Raw genomic sequence first — 13,346 nt, forward strand, 5'->3', positions numbered from 1 at the left:
AATATCTGATTTACCACATCACCTTGTATAACTGATTTGGGGGGTGGCTTGAGAGCTTTTACTAGCAAATCACTGAGAAAAGATTCTTTAGAAGCAAGTGACATATAAGCAGTCTATAATGCTTTGACTACCTAGCCAGACACCAAAATTACCACACTTACTTGAACAAGTCTCATTTTTCTTAAAATAGTGTGCTCAGTTTTAGTGAGTAGGTTATCAGTTGCTGAGACATGGTAGAAAGTTCACAAGTGGTCAAACATAATCACATCTACACATCCCTACAAAATGTATAATGGAAAGAGACAACTAAAAACACAGAATCATGTTTAAGTGTGCTATTGAAACAGATTTATTGTTCAAATTTCTTTTTAAAAAAATCATGAAGTTTAACAACACTCACTCAGAGAAGGTGATAGACAAGCAGGTTTTTTGATTAAGAGGTAATTATGGACACCTCATCGTCGGTGTTATGAAAAGAAAGGCTAGTAATCCAATAGTTTTCTGTAATGGATAAGCACTTTAGAATAACTTTTTATCAACTCAGAGGAAATGTCACTTATTTGGCCTATGGACTAATTGCTCCAGGAATATAGCAGCTAGCAGAAAAATTTTCAAGGTGTCATGGACCAAGGGTAAGATGCAATTTTACCAAATATATCAAGATTGGGCACATAACTGGACCTTGTGAAAAGCCTTTTCTGAAAAAGTGTAACTTGTTTTGGCACAAGAGCAGACTAAGAAGTATAACAGAAGGAAAGAAATCCCTTCTTCCAAGATTGAGGTATTCCTCTAATTTACAGCTAATTTTTCCAAAGCTAAAAGAATAGCAGGAGGACAGCCACCACTTTATTTCATCCCTGTTACCCATAGGTAGAGCACAAGGAATGCAACTGAAGCTGAGAGTCATTAGGAAGTTCTTCCTAAAACTGTGCCCTCATTGCAGTTGACCCATGCCTTCAATGCTTCTGCAATGAAACTGGAGGGCTGTACATGTTCACGTATTGCCTGTCATGTCCATAACTGCAGTAGCATGCTGCCCAGAGATTTTCTGTTTGTTATCATTAGGCTGCTGATTTCACGCTACCCATGTGGCTCAGTTTCCCTACTGAAAAAGTAAAAATCAACCTAAGTCAGTACCTGTAAGAGTAGGGCACAGAAATAAGTATCTGTTTTCTATGCATGTCTAGAAGGTAGGGAAGCATAAAAGAAAATTTTACTTTGTTCTATCTCTGTACAAGACGTGTTTCAATGAAGAAGCTGTATGTTTCTTTGTGGGTGTTCCTCCGGTGCCCCTGCCACATCTCTGAGGCAGATGCAGGGAAAATGGTGGTGCTGATGACAGTGAATTAACCCTTCAAGACATGTAATGATTTCATAGTCAGGAAGAGCAAGGCTGGCAATGTCAAGGCCCAGCATCCGCGAGACCACCTCTCGGAAATCTGCCAGCTGCAAGAGCAAACAGAAGGGAGTTACTAATTAAATACCAATCAAAGGAGATGCCTGGAAAGCCACATACATCTATGTACACATACAAACCCGAGCATTTGTATTTACAGTGCAAAATACAAATATTTCTGCTGTTGCTCAGTACAGATCTGAAGAATATAGAAACAACCTTCTGGGTTGTACCTTGAATGAAAAAGAAACCTACAAGCAGCTGAGCTGTTAAGGATCTTGAATATTAAACACAGTTACAGGCATTTCTTAGTATCTTTCACAGGCATATCTTCCCTGCTGACTCAACAGCAAAATGTGAGAAGAGATGGGAAGAGGAGCTGTACTTGACCTAGATGACTGCAAACTATACAGACATCTGCAAATTCTGGTGGGCACATCCTACCACATGGACTGAGGTGCTGGTCCTGACCTCAAGCACTTAATACTGCCTGATACTGCTCCTCTCTACCTTGCACTTTCTTGTGGAGACCACAGCAGAGAAGAGGAAGTTAGCTGAATGCTCGAGGTTTGGCACATTCTTCAGTCTGACTTTGATCTGGAGTAAGGATACAGCCAAATTCTTGATGCAACCTGTGAAACACTCAAATATTTTTCTTCTGTGCATAGCTGCTGAAAACATATGACAGGAAGGGTAGTTGGCAAAGTAATTAATGATACTGGCTTCTCTCTGCAGTTCCAAATGGATTGGCATGCACAAATAATTGTCATCATATGAACATGAACGCTGATTTATTCTTCTCAACTCATAGTATGGGTTATTATGTCAAACTTCAGTGCATTATGCAGCCCAAATGGCTAAGGCCGTTATACACACACAATAAAAAGAGGAAAATGTTCCTATCTGAGGAAATACATTCGTCTTGCTATCTATTTGAACATCAAGGACCCCATCCTCAAGCATGGCAGAGACTCATAATGCCACAGAAACATCAAAACTATTGAGAAGCTAGACTCATTCTCTTGTGTTGCAGCACCCTCATTTTCTTTGCCATCAAGTCAGGAGGTCACTGATGTGGGGCTCTGGCAGTGTGCTAGGCAAGTACAAGTTAGCAGAAGATAAAGACTTTTTTAAACATCTGGATCACAGACAGAACAAGCAGCCAGCAGAGCTGGAATTCATTTCCACATAGACTTTATTTTAAAAGATCAAGGCAGCCCTCTGCAAAAATTCAGTCCTTGGATGAAATAATCCCCCCACAAAACATCTAGACAACAAAGCCAGTGGATCCACCAGGAGGACATTAGGGTCTGGACTTGCCCCAGAATTCTTGCTGTAGTATCCTGGCTACTGCAAGATGTTCAACTTACAGCAACTGTGAGTAAATCAAATTGCACTACAACCATGTCTCTAAGCCCATCAAAATATTTGATGCACTGATGCAGGTTGTTAGACTGGCAGGATTTTGCCAGAGGGAACAGATACAAATTTAAACATGTACACAATCATTTCACTGTATTTCTGGTGGGAAAAAATCAAGTAATAGTTATACTGAAGGGACAAAAAACATTAGTAATTCAGTAACTTCCAGCAGGAAATAACCTAAACCAGAAAACACTTAGAGCTCTCAAAGAAATTCTTGAAGTCATTCATTTATGTGAATTTTAAATAGAAGATTTCTTTCCACTTTAATAAATTAACACCTAGACAAAACCCAAATTTTCCTGAGTATTGTGTTGTGGTTTACCCAGTACAGTGCAGACAAAGCTGTAGTTCAGAGAAAAAGCAGAAAAAAAGGCTGACAACAAAAAGCGTGTGGGGTTCAGCCAGGATAGTGTAACATTTTTTATTTCCTTCATAAGAAACTGGGAGGAGACACAGCAAACACAGCCAGCTGGACCAGCCAGTGGATATTCAGTACCATGCTGATGTCATGCCCACTATGTAAGGGAAGAGATGATAGAGGCAAAAGAGGGGTTTTGAGCTTGCGACTGTGATATGCAAACTTTACTTCTTCCATGTCAGGAGCCAGGGGCAAGAGTGTCACGGTATCTTTTTGTATTGTTCTATCAAACTCGGTCTTTATCTCAACGCAATTCTCCTTCTCATTCCACTGGGGTGGAGGGAGCAGTTTTGTGAGCAGCTGCATGGGGCCTGAACGATGATATTCATAGTAATTTTCAGGACAGCTGCTTCACCTATATTAAATTCTTATATTCTACGTGACAGCTTAGAAATACTTTCTAAATACCTATACACCTACCTGTCTCTCTCTTTTTGCTAATTCTGCAAGGGTTGTTTTAAGCACCTTCATCTCACTGGTAACTGCTTCTAGCATATTCAGGTTCTTTTCTTTATCTTCAGTAGCTTTGCGCTCCTTTAAAAGAAGTTCTGATTTGACAGAGGCAAGCTGTTTCTCAGCCTTATCTTTCATTCTTTCCAATTTGCCTTGAGACTTACTGAGTTCTTCTATTGTTCTGCTCTGCTCCAAGGTTTTGATCTGCAATAACACAAAGTAGATAGTAAAGTAATGGCAAATTTGTCACACTTTTTTCACCTGACACGAACAAGTAACAAATATATGAGGAGTAAGCACTTGAATGTGGTTTCTTACAGGTTCTTGATGAAATCACATGTGTAGGTGAACTGAAAAGTTATTAAAGACTGTTCAATTTCAAATGAATTAACAAAAAATATTTTTGTTTGAAAGACAGTTAGTTCACTACAGGTTTTGTGAAAAGACATTATTGGACAGACAAAAAACCACAGTGAGGGTTCACTCTACTACCCCCTGGAAAAAGATGCATGAAAAAGTGTTGCCAAATGTTTTGCTGGTAAAAATCATTCAGCTGGAACGTGCATCTACTTCTTTATTTCAATTCATCAGCCACAAAATGCAAACTTAAATAAAATCAATCTTCCTTGCTTCTGTAGGTGGAAAATTATCACTGACTTCAAACTACTTGTATTCACCTGAGTGAATGCAGGTAATTTTTTGCTGCTGCAATGTAATAAAACAGGAACACTGAAAATGTGTCCTTCTTGTTTTATGAGAGGGGAAAAAGCTTTTTTCCCCACACACCTAACAGAATAGATCTTCTGTGAGAATGTATGGCAAAATGTAAGACTACAGCCATATTGACTGGAAAAAAAAGGATGCATATATTGCATTTCTCTTACATTAGCCTGAAAATTTACATCGTGCTTTACAGATGCCACTTATTACATCAAGACAAATTGGGCAGTTCTCCATAACCACATTTATTGTAAATGAACTCCAGCTGGAATAGAAAAACTGATAGGAGCAAAAATGTAAATTTTTAACTCACCTTGAGTTCACTGGTTTCAGACAGCTTGGCTTTGAGATCAGTATTTGTTTCCCTTGCCAGATCAAGCTGCTTCTGTATACTCTCTATCGTTTTATGTAACTTTCTGACAGCAAGATTAGCCTCATCCCTCTCCACAGCTAAGGCAGTCCTTACTTGCTTCTCTTCTTCCAGCTGGGTTATTTTCTGACGCAGAAGCTTCACATGCAGCTCTTTGCTTTCAAGTTTTTCTTTCTGAGTCTTTAGCTAGTTTTCCAAACACAAGGATATTTGAAAAAATATGTGCAAGATGACATTAACACATAGATTGTTTTGCATGTTTAATCTCTATGTTGCATATTTAGCATGAACTCCTACTCCTCTCTTGGAAACTCTGTAAAGCACCATAAACATATATACATTAATTTAATACCTCTGTTATTATCAGTTCATTGTGTTTCTCCATCCCTGAAGTTGTGTACTACCTTTTGGAATGATTTATATGTAGATCACACCCCATTTAAACATAAAACATTGTGCATCATTCATAACATTTGAGATTATCTAAGACACTAGTCAAATGCAAGAGGTAAGAGATTCACTGAGGAGACTGTTTTCAGTGATGGTAATTCATGGTATTTCCATCTTTATTCAGTTAATTAAAGCTAGTGTCCAAGGAAAATCTATATTCAGAAATAAGAAAGCTTTCATCCACTGCTAGAATAAAATGCCCACCAATAAAATGTAATTTTGACACTTGGAGAGCCACATATTTTCAGACTGCTGCCAGGCTTTACACTGGCAGAGTACTGACATAGAAGATATACTCCCTGCTATAGAGGTAATTGCTTTGGGGCGGGGGGGGGGGGGGGGGGGGACAGTGGTGGGAAATACAGTGCTGTTTTAAACCTTAAACAGATCTAATTCTAAGATGCAAACCATACTGAGAAGCCTAAATCCAGAAAATTTCATTCTGTCATAATAGGATGACAGAAGGGGGTCTGGCCAAATTGAAACAGATTTGCTCCTAAAACACAGGTTCTTGCTGGAAATGTTGAAATGCTTGATGAAGTACAATCAACATCCTACTAGTGTCCATCTTTGTGTATGATGCCTCCCTTCCCAGCAGATCCTTTTAGATTTAAATATTGACAGTAGTTCTTCGCAGAAGTATAATATAGATGTACACTTAAAAGTAAACATACATACATATATAAACATGCATAAGTTCATTCATTTAAGTTGTGAAAAGCATATCACATCTTTAACTGAGTGATGGGTTTTATTTTTTATACATGCAGTCTGTTTGTACAGTTTATAAACATTTACTATCTTCTTTTTATGTAATTCCTTGTATATATATATATGTCTTTGAAACTCCTTATATATATATATATATATGTGTATATATATATGAAGCTCCAATCTATTGCCTCTAGCAAGCCTCTATAGAAATGTAGCCATAACAATGTTAACTTTTGAAACAAACAGTAACAGCCTACCTTCCTTCTTAGGCTATATGCCATAGTCTTGTTTTCAATCACAGCATCACCTTCCAGTTTCACTAACTGCTCTACCCGGGCTAGAATCGCATCCACATTCATGTCAAAGCCAACTTCTGCTGCTAGGCTATCCAGATGCATCTTCTCATTAAGCTGCTCCAGAAATTTCCAAAACTAAGATAAGATATGTGGAAAAAGTGTAAAAGAATAAGAAAATGTAATTAAAAGCAATTACTCCTACATCAGCAAGCAGCTATACGTAGCCAAGTCCACAAGAAATAATGTAGTGCAAGGGTATGTTTAGAGTAAACACTCCTGACAGAGTTGCAAATTCTCCATTTGTCCTTTTTAGTCAATATTTATTTTGCTCATAAACCTCTGGACCTACTCTGTTTATCTTGTTAGCAAGACCAGACTGGTTTTAGCTCCTCTGCAGTAAGTGGAGTAATCGATATCTGTGTCTTTCTTGACTCTAGTTCCTGTCTGTGGCTCTGCTAATGTACATGACCATGCACTGGCAGGGAGAAATCACTCATTCCAAGTGCTATGACTGCCCACTGCTTGAGCTCTAAACCACCTAAAACAGGTCCCCATGATGTCATGGGTGAGATCTGATGTAGTCTGTGTAGATGCAGGAATGTTAACATGGTCAATCTTTTGCCCTTCTTTGGAACAGCAAGTTTTAGAGATAACAGTTATTAGTTTACAAATCACTTTATAGATTATTTTTATTGCATCTCCATTGGTTAAATGTTCTTTAGAATTGCATTAGTTCCCTTGTCCCAGTTAGCCTCTATTGCAAAATCCAGAACTGTCCATCTCACTAAGAACTATCTTTGCCTTTGTTTTGTCTTATTTCTGTTGCAGATCATAATTTGTAAAGAAACCAAAAACCAAACAAAACAAAAAGAAAGGGAAAAAAAACCACACAACACAAAACAGTTCCATAACTGTTGATTGAGCCCAAGACAATAAAACATACCAAGAAACTCTCTTTGTTTCATAATGCTTCTGGATCAAAAAGTTAAAAACAGCAGCAGCAGCAGTTGTTCACTAACCGAAAAATAAATCTCCTAGTTGCAGCAAAATCTAGAGAGAAATTAAGAAACTGGGGCCACATATTCTTCACAAAGGAAGCAGAAGGGAAGAAACTACTCCATTTCTGTGGTTTTGCTTTCCCTCAATGTAGTGGATGCTTCATTCATAAAAGTTATTGGATTATAGACTAATACAAAACAGACAGCACCAGACTGTTGATTCTTTGCAGATACAATTTTCTAAACACTGATCTTGGTGTGGTAACATGCTACAACTTTGTCTGTCTTAGCTGCATTGGGTGGTTCATGGATTGATTTACAGGACACCAGACCTGCTGACAACAGATGGGATACACCTGTCTCAAAGAGGGAAAAGGATCCTAGTACAGGAGCTAGCAGGGCACATTGAAAGAGCTTTAAACTAGATTGGAAGGGGCCGCAAATACAGGCTGAGGGCAGCACTCCAATATTTGAAGCATGACATGCTAATGGAGTCTTCCAGTCTTTCATATTAGTGGAGATAGGGAAAGGTAGACCTTTGCAAAGACACAAGGGTTACTGATGAATGGGCAGCTACAGGAGCACCTGGGAACAGCCAGGTAGGAATTAGGACTTCCGCATGCAAAAAGCTGCCAAGACCTTTAGACAAACAGAAGTGGACCTGCATTAATGCACTCAGCATAGGAAACAGCAGGAGAAGTCAAAAGCCATTGTGTATCAGGAAAACTATCATATAGTTGCCATCATAGAAACACAGCGAGACGTCTCAGATGACTGGAGTACCACAATTAATAGCTACAAACTCTTCAGAAGGGATAGGCAAGGAAGGAGAGGTGGTGGGGTGGCCCTGCATGTCAGCAGGTGTTTTCATTGCATTGAGATTAATGATTGTGATGATAGAGTTGAGCATTTACGGGTAATAACCAAGGGGAAGACCACCAAGGCAGATAGCTTGGTGGGAGTCTGCTATATACCATCCAACCAGGATGAAAAGACAGATAAAATATTCTTTAGGCACCTGGCAGGCATCTTACATTATTTGGCTTTGTTCTCAAAGGGGACCTCAATTTCCCTGACATCTGCTGGAAATACAACACAGCAGGGAGGAAGTAGTCCCAGAGGTTCCTAGACTGTGTGGCAGTCTAGGCAGTCTTCTGTGGCAGAAGACTTCCTGACACAGCTGCTGAGGGAGTCAACTAGGGAAGGTGACCAAATGGACCTCCCATTTGTGAAATGAGAAGGACTTGTGGATGAAGAAATGATTGGGGGACATCTTGGGCATTACAATCACACAATGATAGAGTTCTCAGTTGTTGGGAGAAATAAAGAGAGGGGTCAGCAAGACGGCCACCTTGGCAGGCTTTGGCTTGTTTTGGAGACTGGCTGACAGTCCCTTGGGAGGCAGTTCTGAAAGGGCAAGAAGTCCATGAAGTCTGGACACTGTTCGAGAGGGAACTCTTAAAAAGACACAGGAACAGGCCATCCTCACATGCCAAAATATGAGTCAACAGGGGCCACACACTACAAGGAAGACACTGAAGTGCTGCAGCATGTCCAGAGAAGTGCAACAAAGCTGGTGAATGGTCTGGAGAACAAGTTTTTTGAGGAGTAGCTGAGGAAACTGGGGTTGTTTAGTCTGGAGGAGGCTGAGGAGAGACCTCATTGCTCTCTGCAACTACTTGAAAGGAGGTTATAGTGAGGTGGGTGTTTGTCTCTTCTCCCTGGCATCAACTCACAGAATGAGAGGAAATGGCCTCAAATTGCACCAGGGGAGGTTTACATTGGATATTTGGAAAAATTTCTTTGCTGAAAGAGTGATCAGGCATTGGAACAAGCTGCCCAGGGAAGTGGTAGAATCACAGTCCCTGGAGATGCTCAAGAAACATGCAGACAGGACACTTTGGAACATGGTTTAATGGCCATGTTGGTGTTAGATTGACCATTGGACTCAATCTTAGAGGTCTTGTTCAAACAAAACAATTCTATGATTCTGTTCTGTGATTCTATGGTTGGTTTTGCTTTCCAGGTACTATGTAATTTTTTCAAGCTCTTAGTATGTAAATGGCTATAGATTCACAGTGTGCTCATTCACATAATTCATAAAAAAATCCTGGTGGCCTTTATGGTCTAAGGATTTAAAATAAGGACTGCAAGATTGTGATCAGTTTAGAGAAAGATGAAGCTTCAAATCATCTCACACATCAGATCTACAGATAGTAATTCCTCCTCCAAGAGTTTCAATTGATACTGGAAAGTCTCACAACACTTTTCAGCTTTCCTGCTCCTCTCCAGAGCTTCTTGGTACAATCTGTCTGATTTTCCAAAGCTTCAGCTAGTTTGGCTACTTGGGCTTCAAGCTGAGAACATTTACTTCCTTTCAAACTCCAGGTGACTTGTGAGCCCTGCTGGTATGTTAAAAATAATCAACTACAAAAAACAGCCAAGAACAGTTCAAACATATTCATAGTTTCATAGTTTCATTCAGGGTTGGAAGGGACCACAAGGATCATCTAGTTCCAACCCCCCTGCCATGGGCAGGGACAACCTACACTAGATCAGGCTGCCCAGAGCCTCATCCAGCCTGCTCTTAAACACCCCCAGGGATGGGGCCTCGACCACCTCCCTGGACAACACATTCCAGGGTTTCACCACTCTCATGGTGAAGAACCTCCTCCTCACATCTAGCCTGAATCTCCCCACCTCCAACTTCATTCCATTCCCCCTAGTCCTATCACTACCTGAGATCCTGAGAAGTCCTTCCCCAGCCTTCCTGTAGGCCCCCTTCAGATACTGGAAGGCCACAATTAGGTCACCTCGGAGCCTTCTCTTCTCCAGACTGAACAGCCCCAACTCCTTCAGTCTGTCCTCATAGGAGAGGTGCTCCAGCCCTCTGATCATCCTTGTGGCCCTTCTCTGGACACCTTCCAGCACCTCCACATCCCTCTTGTAATAGGGGCTCCAGAACTGGACACAGTACTCCAGGTGGGGTCTCACCAGGGCTGAGTAGAGGGGGAGGATCACCTCCCTCGACCTGCTGGCCACACTTCTCCTGATGCAGCCCAGGATCTGATTGGCTTTGCGGGCTGCAAGTGCACACTGAGAGCTCATGTTGAGCTTTTTGTCCACCAGCACCCCCAAGTCTCTCTCCTCAGGGCTACTTTCCAGCCAGTCACTGCCCAGCCTGTATTTGTGCCTGGGATTGCCTCGACCCAGATGCAGGACCCTGCACTTCCTCTTATTGAACTTCATGAGGTTGGCTTGTGCCCACCTCTCCAGCCTGTCAAGGTCCCTCTGGATGGCCTCCCTTCCCTCCAGCGTGTCTGCTGCACCACACAGCTTGGTGTCATCAGCAAACTTGCTGAGGGTGCACTCAATGCCACTGTCCATGGCACCCACAAAGATGTTGAACAAGACAGGTCCCAGGACTGATCCCTGAGGGACTCTGCTTGTCACTGGCCTCCACTGGGACATGGACCCATTGTGATACATGTGATCATGTGATACACAGCATCACAAAATGCTAGGGGTTGGAAGGGACCTCCAAAGATCATTAAGTTCCACCCCTCTGCCAAAGCAGGATCACCTAGGGCAGGCTGCACAGGAACACATCCAGATGGGTTTTGAAAGTCTCCAGAGAAGGAGACTCCATAACCTCTCTGGGCAGCCTGTTCTCTCCAGCTCCATTTCTCACCGTAAGGAAGTGTTTCCTTCTTGTTGAGGTGGAGCCTCCTGTGTTCTAGTTTGTACCCATTGTTCCTTGTCCTATTGCTGAGCTCCACCAAAGAGACTCTCACCTTCATCTTGACACCCACCTCTCAGATACTTATAGCCACTGATAAGATCCTCTCTCAGCCTTCTCTCGTCAAAACTAAACAGCCCCAGTTCTCTGTCATTCTTCATGGAAGAGATGTTCCAGTCCCACAATCATCCTCACAGCTCTCTGTTGGACTCTCTCCAGCAGATCCCTATCTCTCTTGAACTGGAGGGCCCAAAACTGGATACAGTATTGCAGTTATGGTCTCACCAGGGCAGGCTAGAGGAGAAAGAAAACCTCCCTAGACCTACTGGACACACTTTTATTGATGTACCCCAGGATGCTGTTAGCCCTCTTGGCCACAAGGGCACATTACTGTCCCATAGATAACTTGCTGTCCACTGGGACTCCAGTGGAGCTGCTTTGAAGCAGGATGACCCCTAGTCTGTACTGGTGCCAGGTGCCACTCCTCCCCAGATGCAGGACTCTGCACTTGTCCTTAATGATCTTCATGAGGTTTGCCTCCACCCAATTCTCCAGCTTGTCCAGAACTTGTTGAATGGCAGCACAGCTTTCCAGTGTCAGCCACCCCACCCCCAGTTTTGGATCATCAGTGAACTTGCTGAGGGTACACTCAATCCTCTCATCCAGGTCACTGATGAAGATAGTGAACAAAATCTGACACGGTACTGATCCCTGGGGAATAGCACTAGCCACAAGCTTCCAACTGGAATCTGCACCACTGCACAACTCTCTGAACTCTGTTATTGAGCCAGTTACCAATCCACCTCATGGTTGAATCATCTAACCTACTTTTCTTGAGTTTACCTACAGAGATGTTATGTGAGACAATATCAAGTTTTGGGCTCTCCAATTCAAGAGAGATAAGGATCTGCTGGAGAGAGTCCAACAGAGCTGTCAAAACAGAAAATATCCACTGCTCTCCCTTCAACTATCCATTTGGTGATGCCTTTATAGAGGGCTATCAGATCACTCAAGCAACTTACTATAGGGATTCAAAGCATTTTCTTAACCCTGAAGTTGAATACCTAACACTGGACACTGTTAGAGTCTATGCTGATTTTTTTTCAAATGAAATTTCAATTTTGCCAATGAAGATACCAAAAAGCACCATAATTAGGAGACATAACATTCAAAAACATTTCAGGTTTTACAGAAAATCTGCCTATAACAGTTTCACAGAAAATACAGCAGCTGCAGTGAACAATTTCCTCACAGGCCTTTTAAAACTTAAACTTTTCATAGCTGTTTGGCAGGTGCCTGTGGAGAAATAAACCAGACATCGCTGACCAGGCTTGGATGTAAGAATGAGCATTTTGCCAGTTCATCTAGTGTATACAATCCTATATACAAAACCCCCAGAAGAGCTCCAGTGATAATTTAAAAATAAAAACTAAGGAAAAAAAAAAAACACACAATTAAAAAAACAACACAAAACAGTTCAGAGAAGGCATCAAAGCACTCAGACAGGGAGGCTCTGCTTTTTTCTAGAGTCTCGCGTTGGCTTTTCCTGATCCAGCAAATCTAGCCTGCAAAGGCAAGCTGCTTGCAGCAATGTTCTGACAGAAATAAAGCAATCTTCACTCAGGACGGGAAAGACCTAACTGTAATCCTCCTCCTATTATACATTAGCACATCTTTAATTTCATGCTGCAAGGCGCTCTGCTGCTGGATTCATACCCTTAGTATTGCTGCTAAGGGGCTGTTTTGAAACAAGCTAGGTGTGCACCAGTTAATTTACACAGGTTAATTTACCCTGCCACAAAGTTTAGTGACTCACTTTTATAGGTCTTCTACCCAAGGTTGGACAGTTCATTGAAAGGTCTGTAAGAAACTTTCTATGAATAAAATTAACCTTTTTCTTGATTGACTGGTAGTAAAGCACACATATCCTAACAGTGACATCATATCTCAATCCTGAAAAGAAATTCACCCAAAGATTGAATAGGAATCTGATTGACACACACATACCAAATGTATATTCCTTGCAAATGGAACCTTAGAAAATGTTTCTGGAATTCTGATTTGCAGGAAAAGAAAAAAAAACAGTTCACTGTAAAACAACGTTTTGATGGCAAATTCTATGTTCTATTAGAAACAGACTCAGAGATGCTATGAATGTTAATGCAGAAACTTTTCTCAGAATAGATGCCAGCACTGCTTTGGTAAGATAGTTCACTTTGGGGCCATGCAAATAAATTTTCCCAGATGAATCACAGCAGTAAAACATCAAAGCTTCATCACTTAATATATTTAGCAAATATGATAATCCACAAAACTTCAACAACATGACCATCATCATTCAAACACAACGACCAAATTTGCAGAGCA

The 13,346-nt window shown here is 41.3% G+C and overlaps 1 protein-coding gene across 1 annotated transcript in view; it reads right to left on the reverse strand.

Moving 5' to 3' along the window:
* Positions 1–325: 325 nt before the first annotated feature.
* The window catches only part of CCDC170 (coiled-coil domain containing 170), a 44,589-nt gene continuing 31,568 nt past the window's right edge, over positions 326–13,346 (reverse strand). Inside the window, 8 exon segments of the mRNA XM_068151749.1 lie at positions 326–1,446; positions 3,660–3,896; positions 4,726–4,968; positions 6,204–6,377; positions 6,755–6,780; positions 7,517–7,521; positions 9,441–9,552; positions 9,555–9,614. Of these exon segments, the coding sequence (XP_068007850.1) occupies positions 1,246–1,446; positions 3,660–3,896; positions 4,726–4,968; positions 6,204–6,377; positions 6,755–6,780; positions 7,517–7,521; positions 9,441–9,552; positions 9,555–9,614 (1,058 nt within the window). The 3' untranslated portion in view covers positions 326–1,245.

The sequence above is a fragment of the Melanerpes formicivorus genome, unplaced genomic scaffold (assembly GCF_026170545.1).
Source record: "Melanerpes formicivorus ecotype bairdi unplaced genomic scaffold, bMelFor1.0.p_v2 SCAF_2, whole genome shotgun sequence".
NCBI classification, from domain to species: Eukaryota; Metazoa; Chordata; class Aves; order Piciformes; family Picidae; genus Melanerpes; species Melanerpes formicivorus.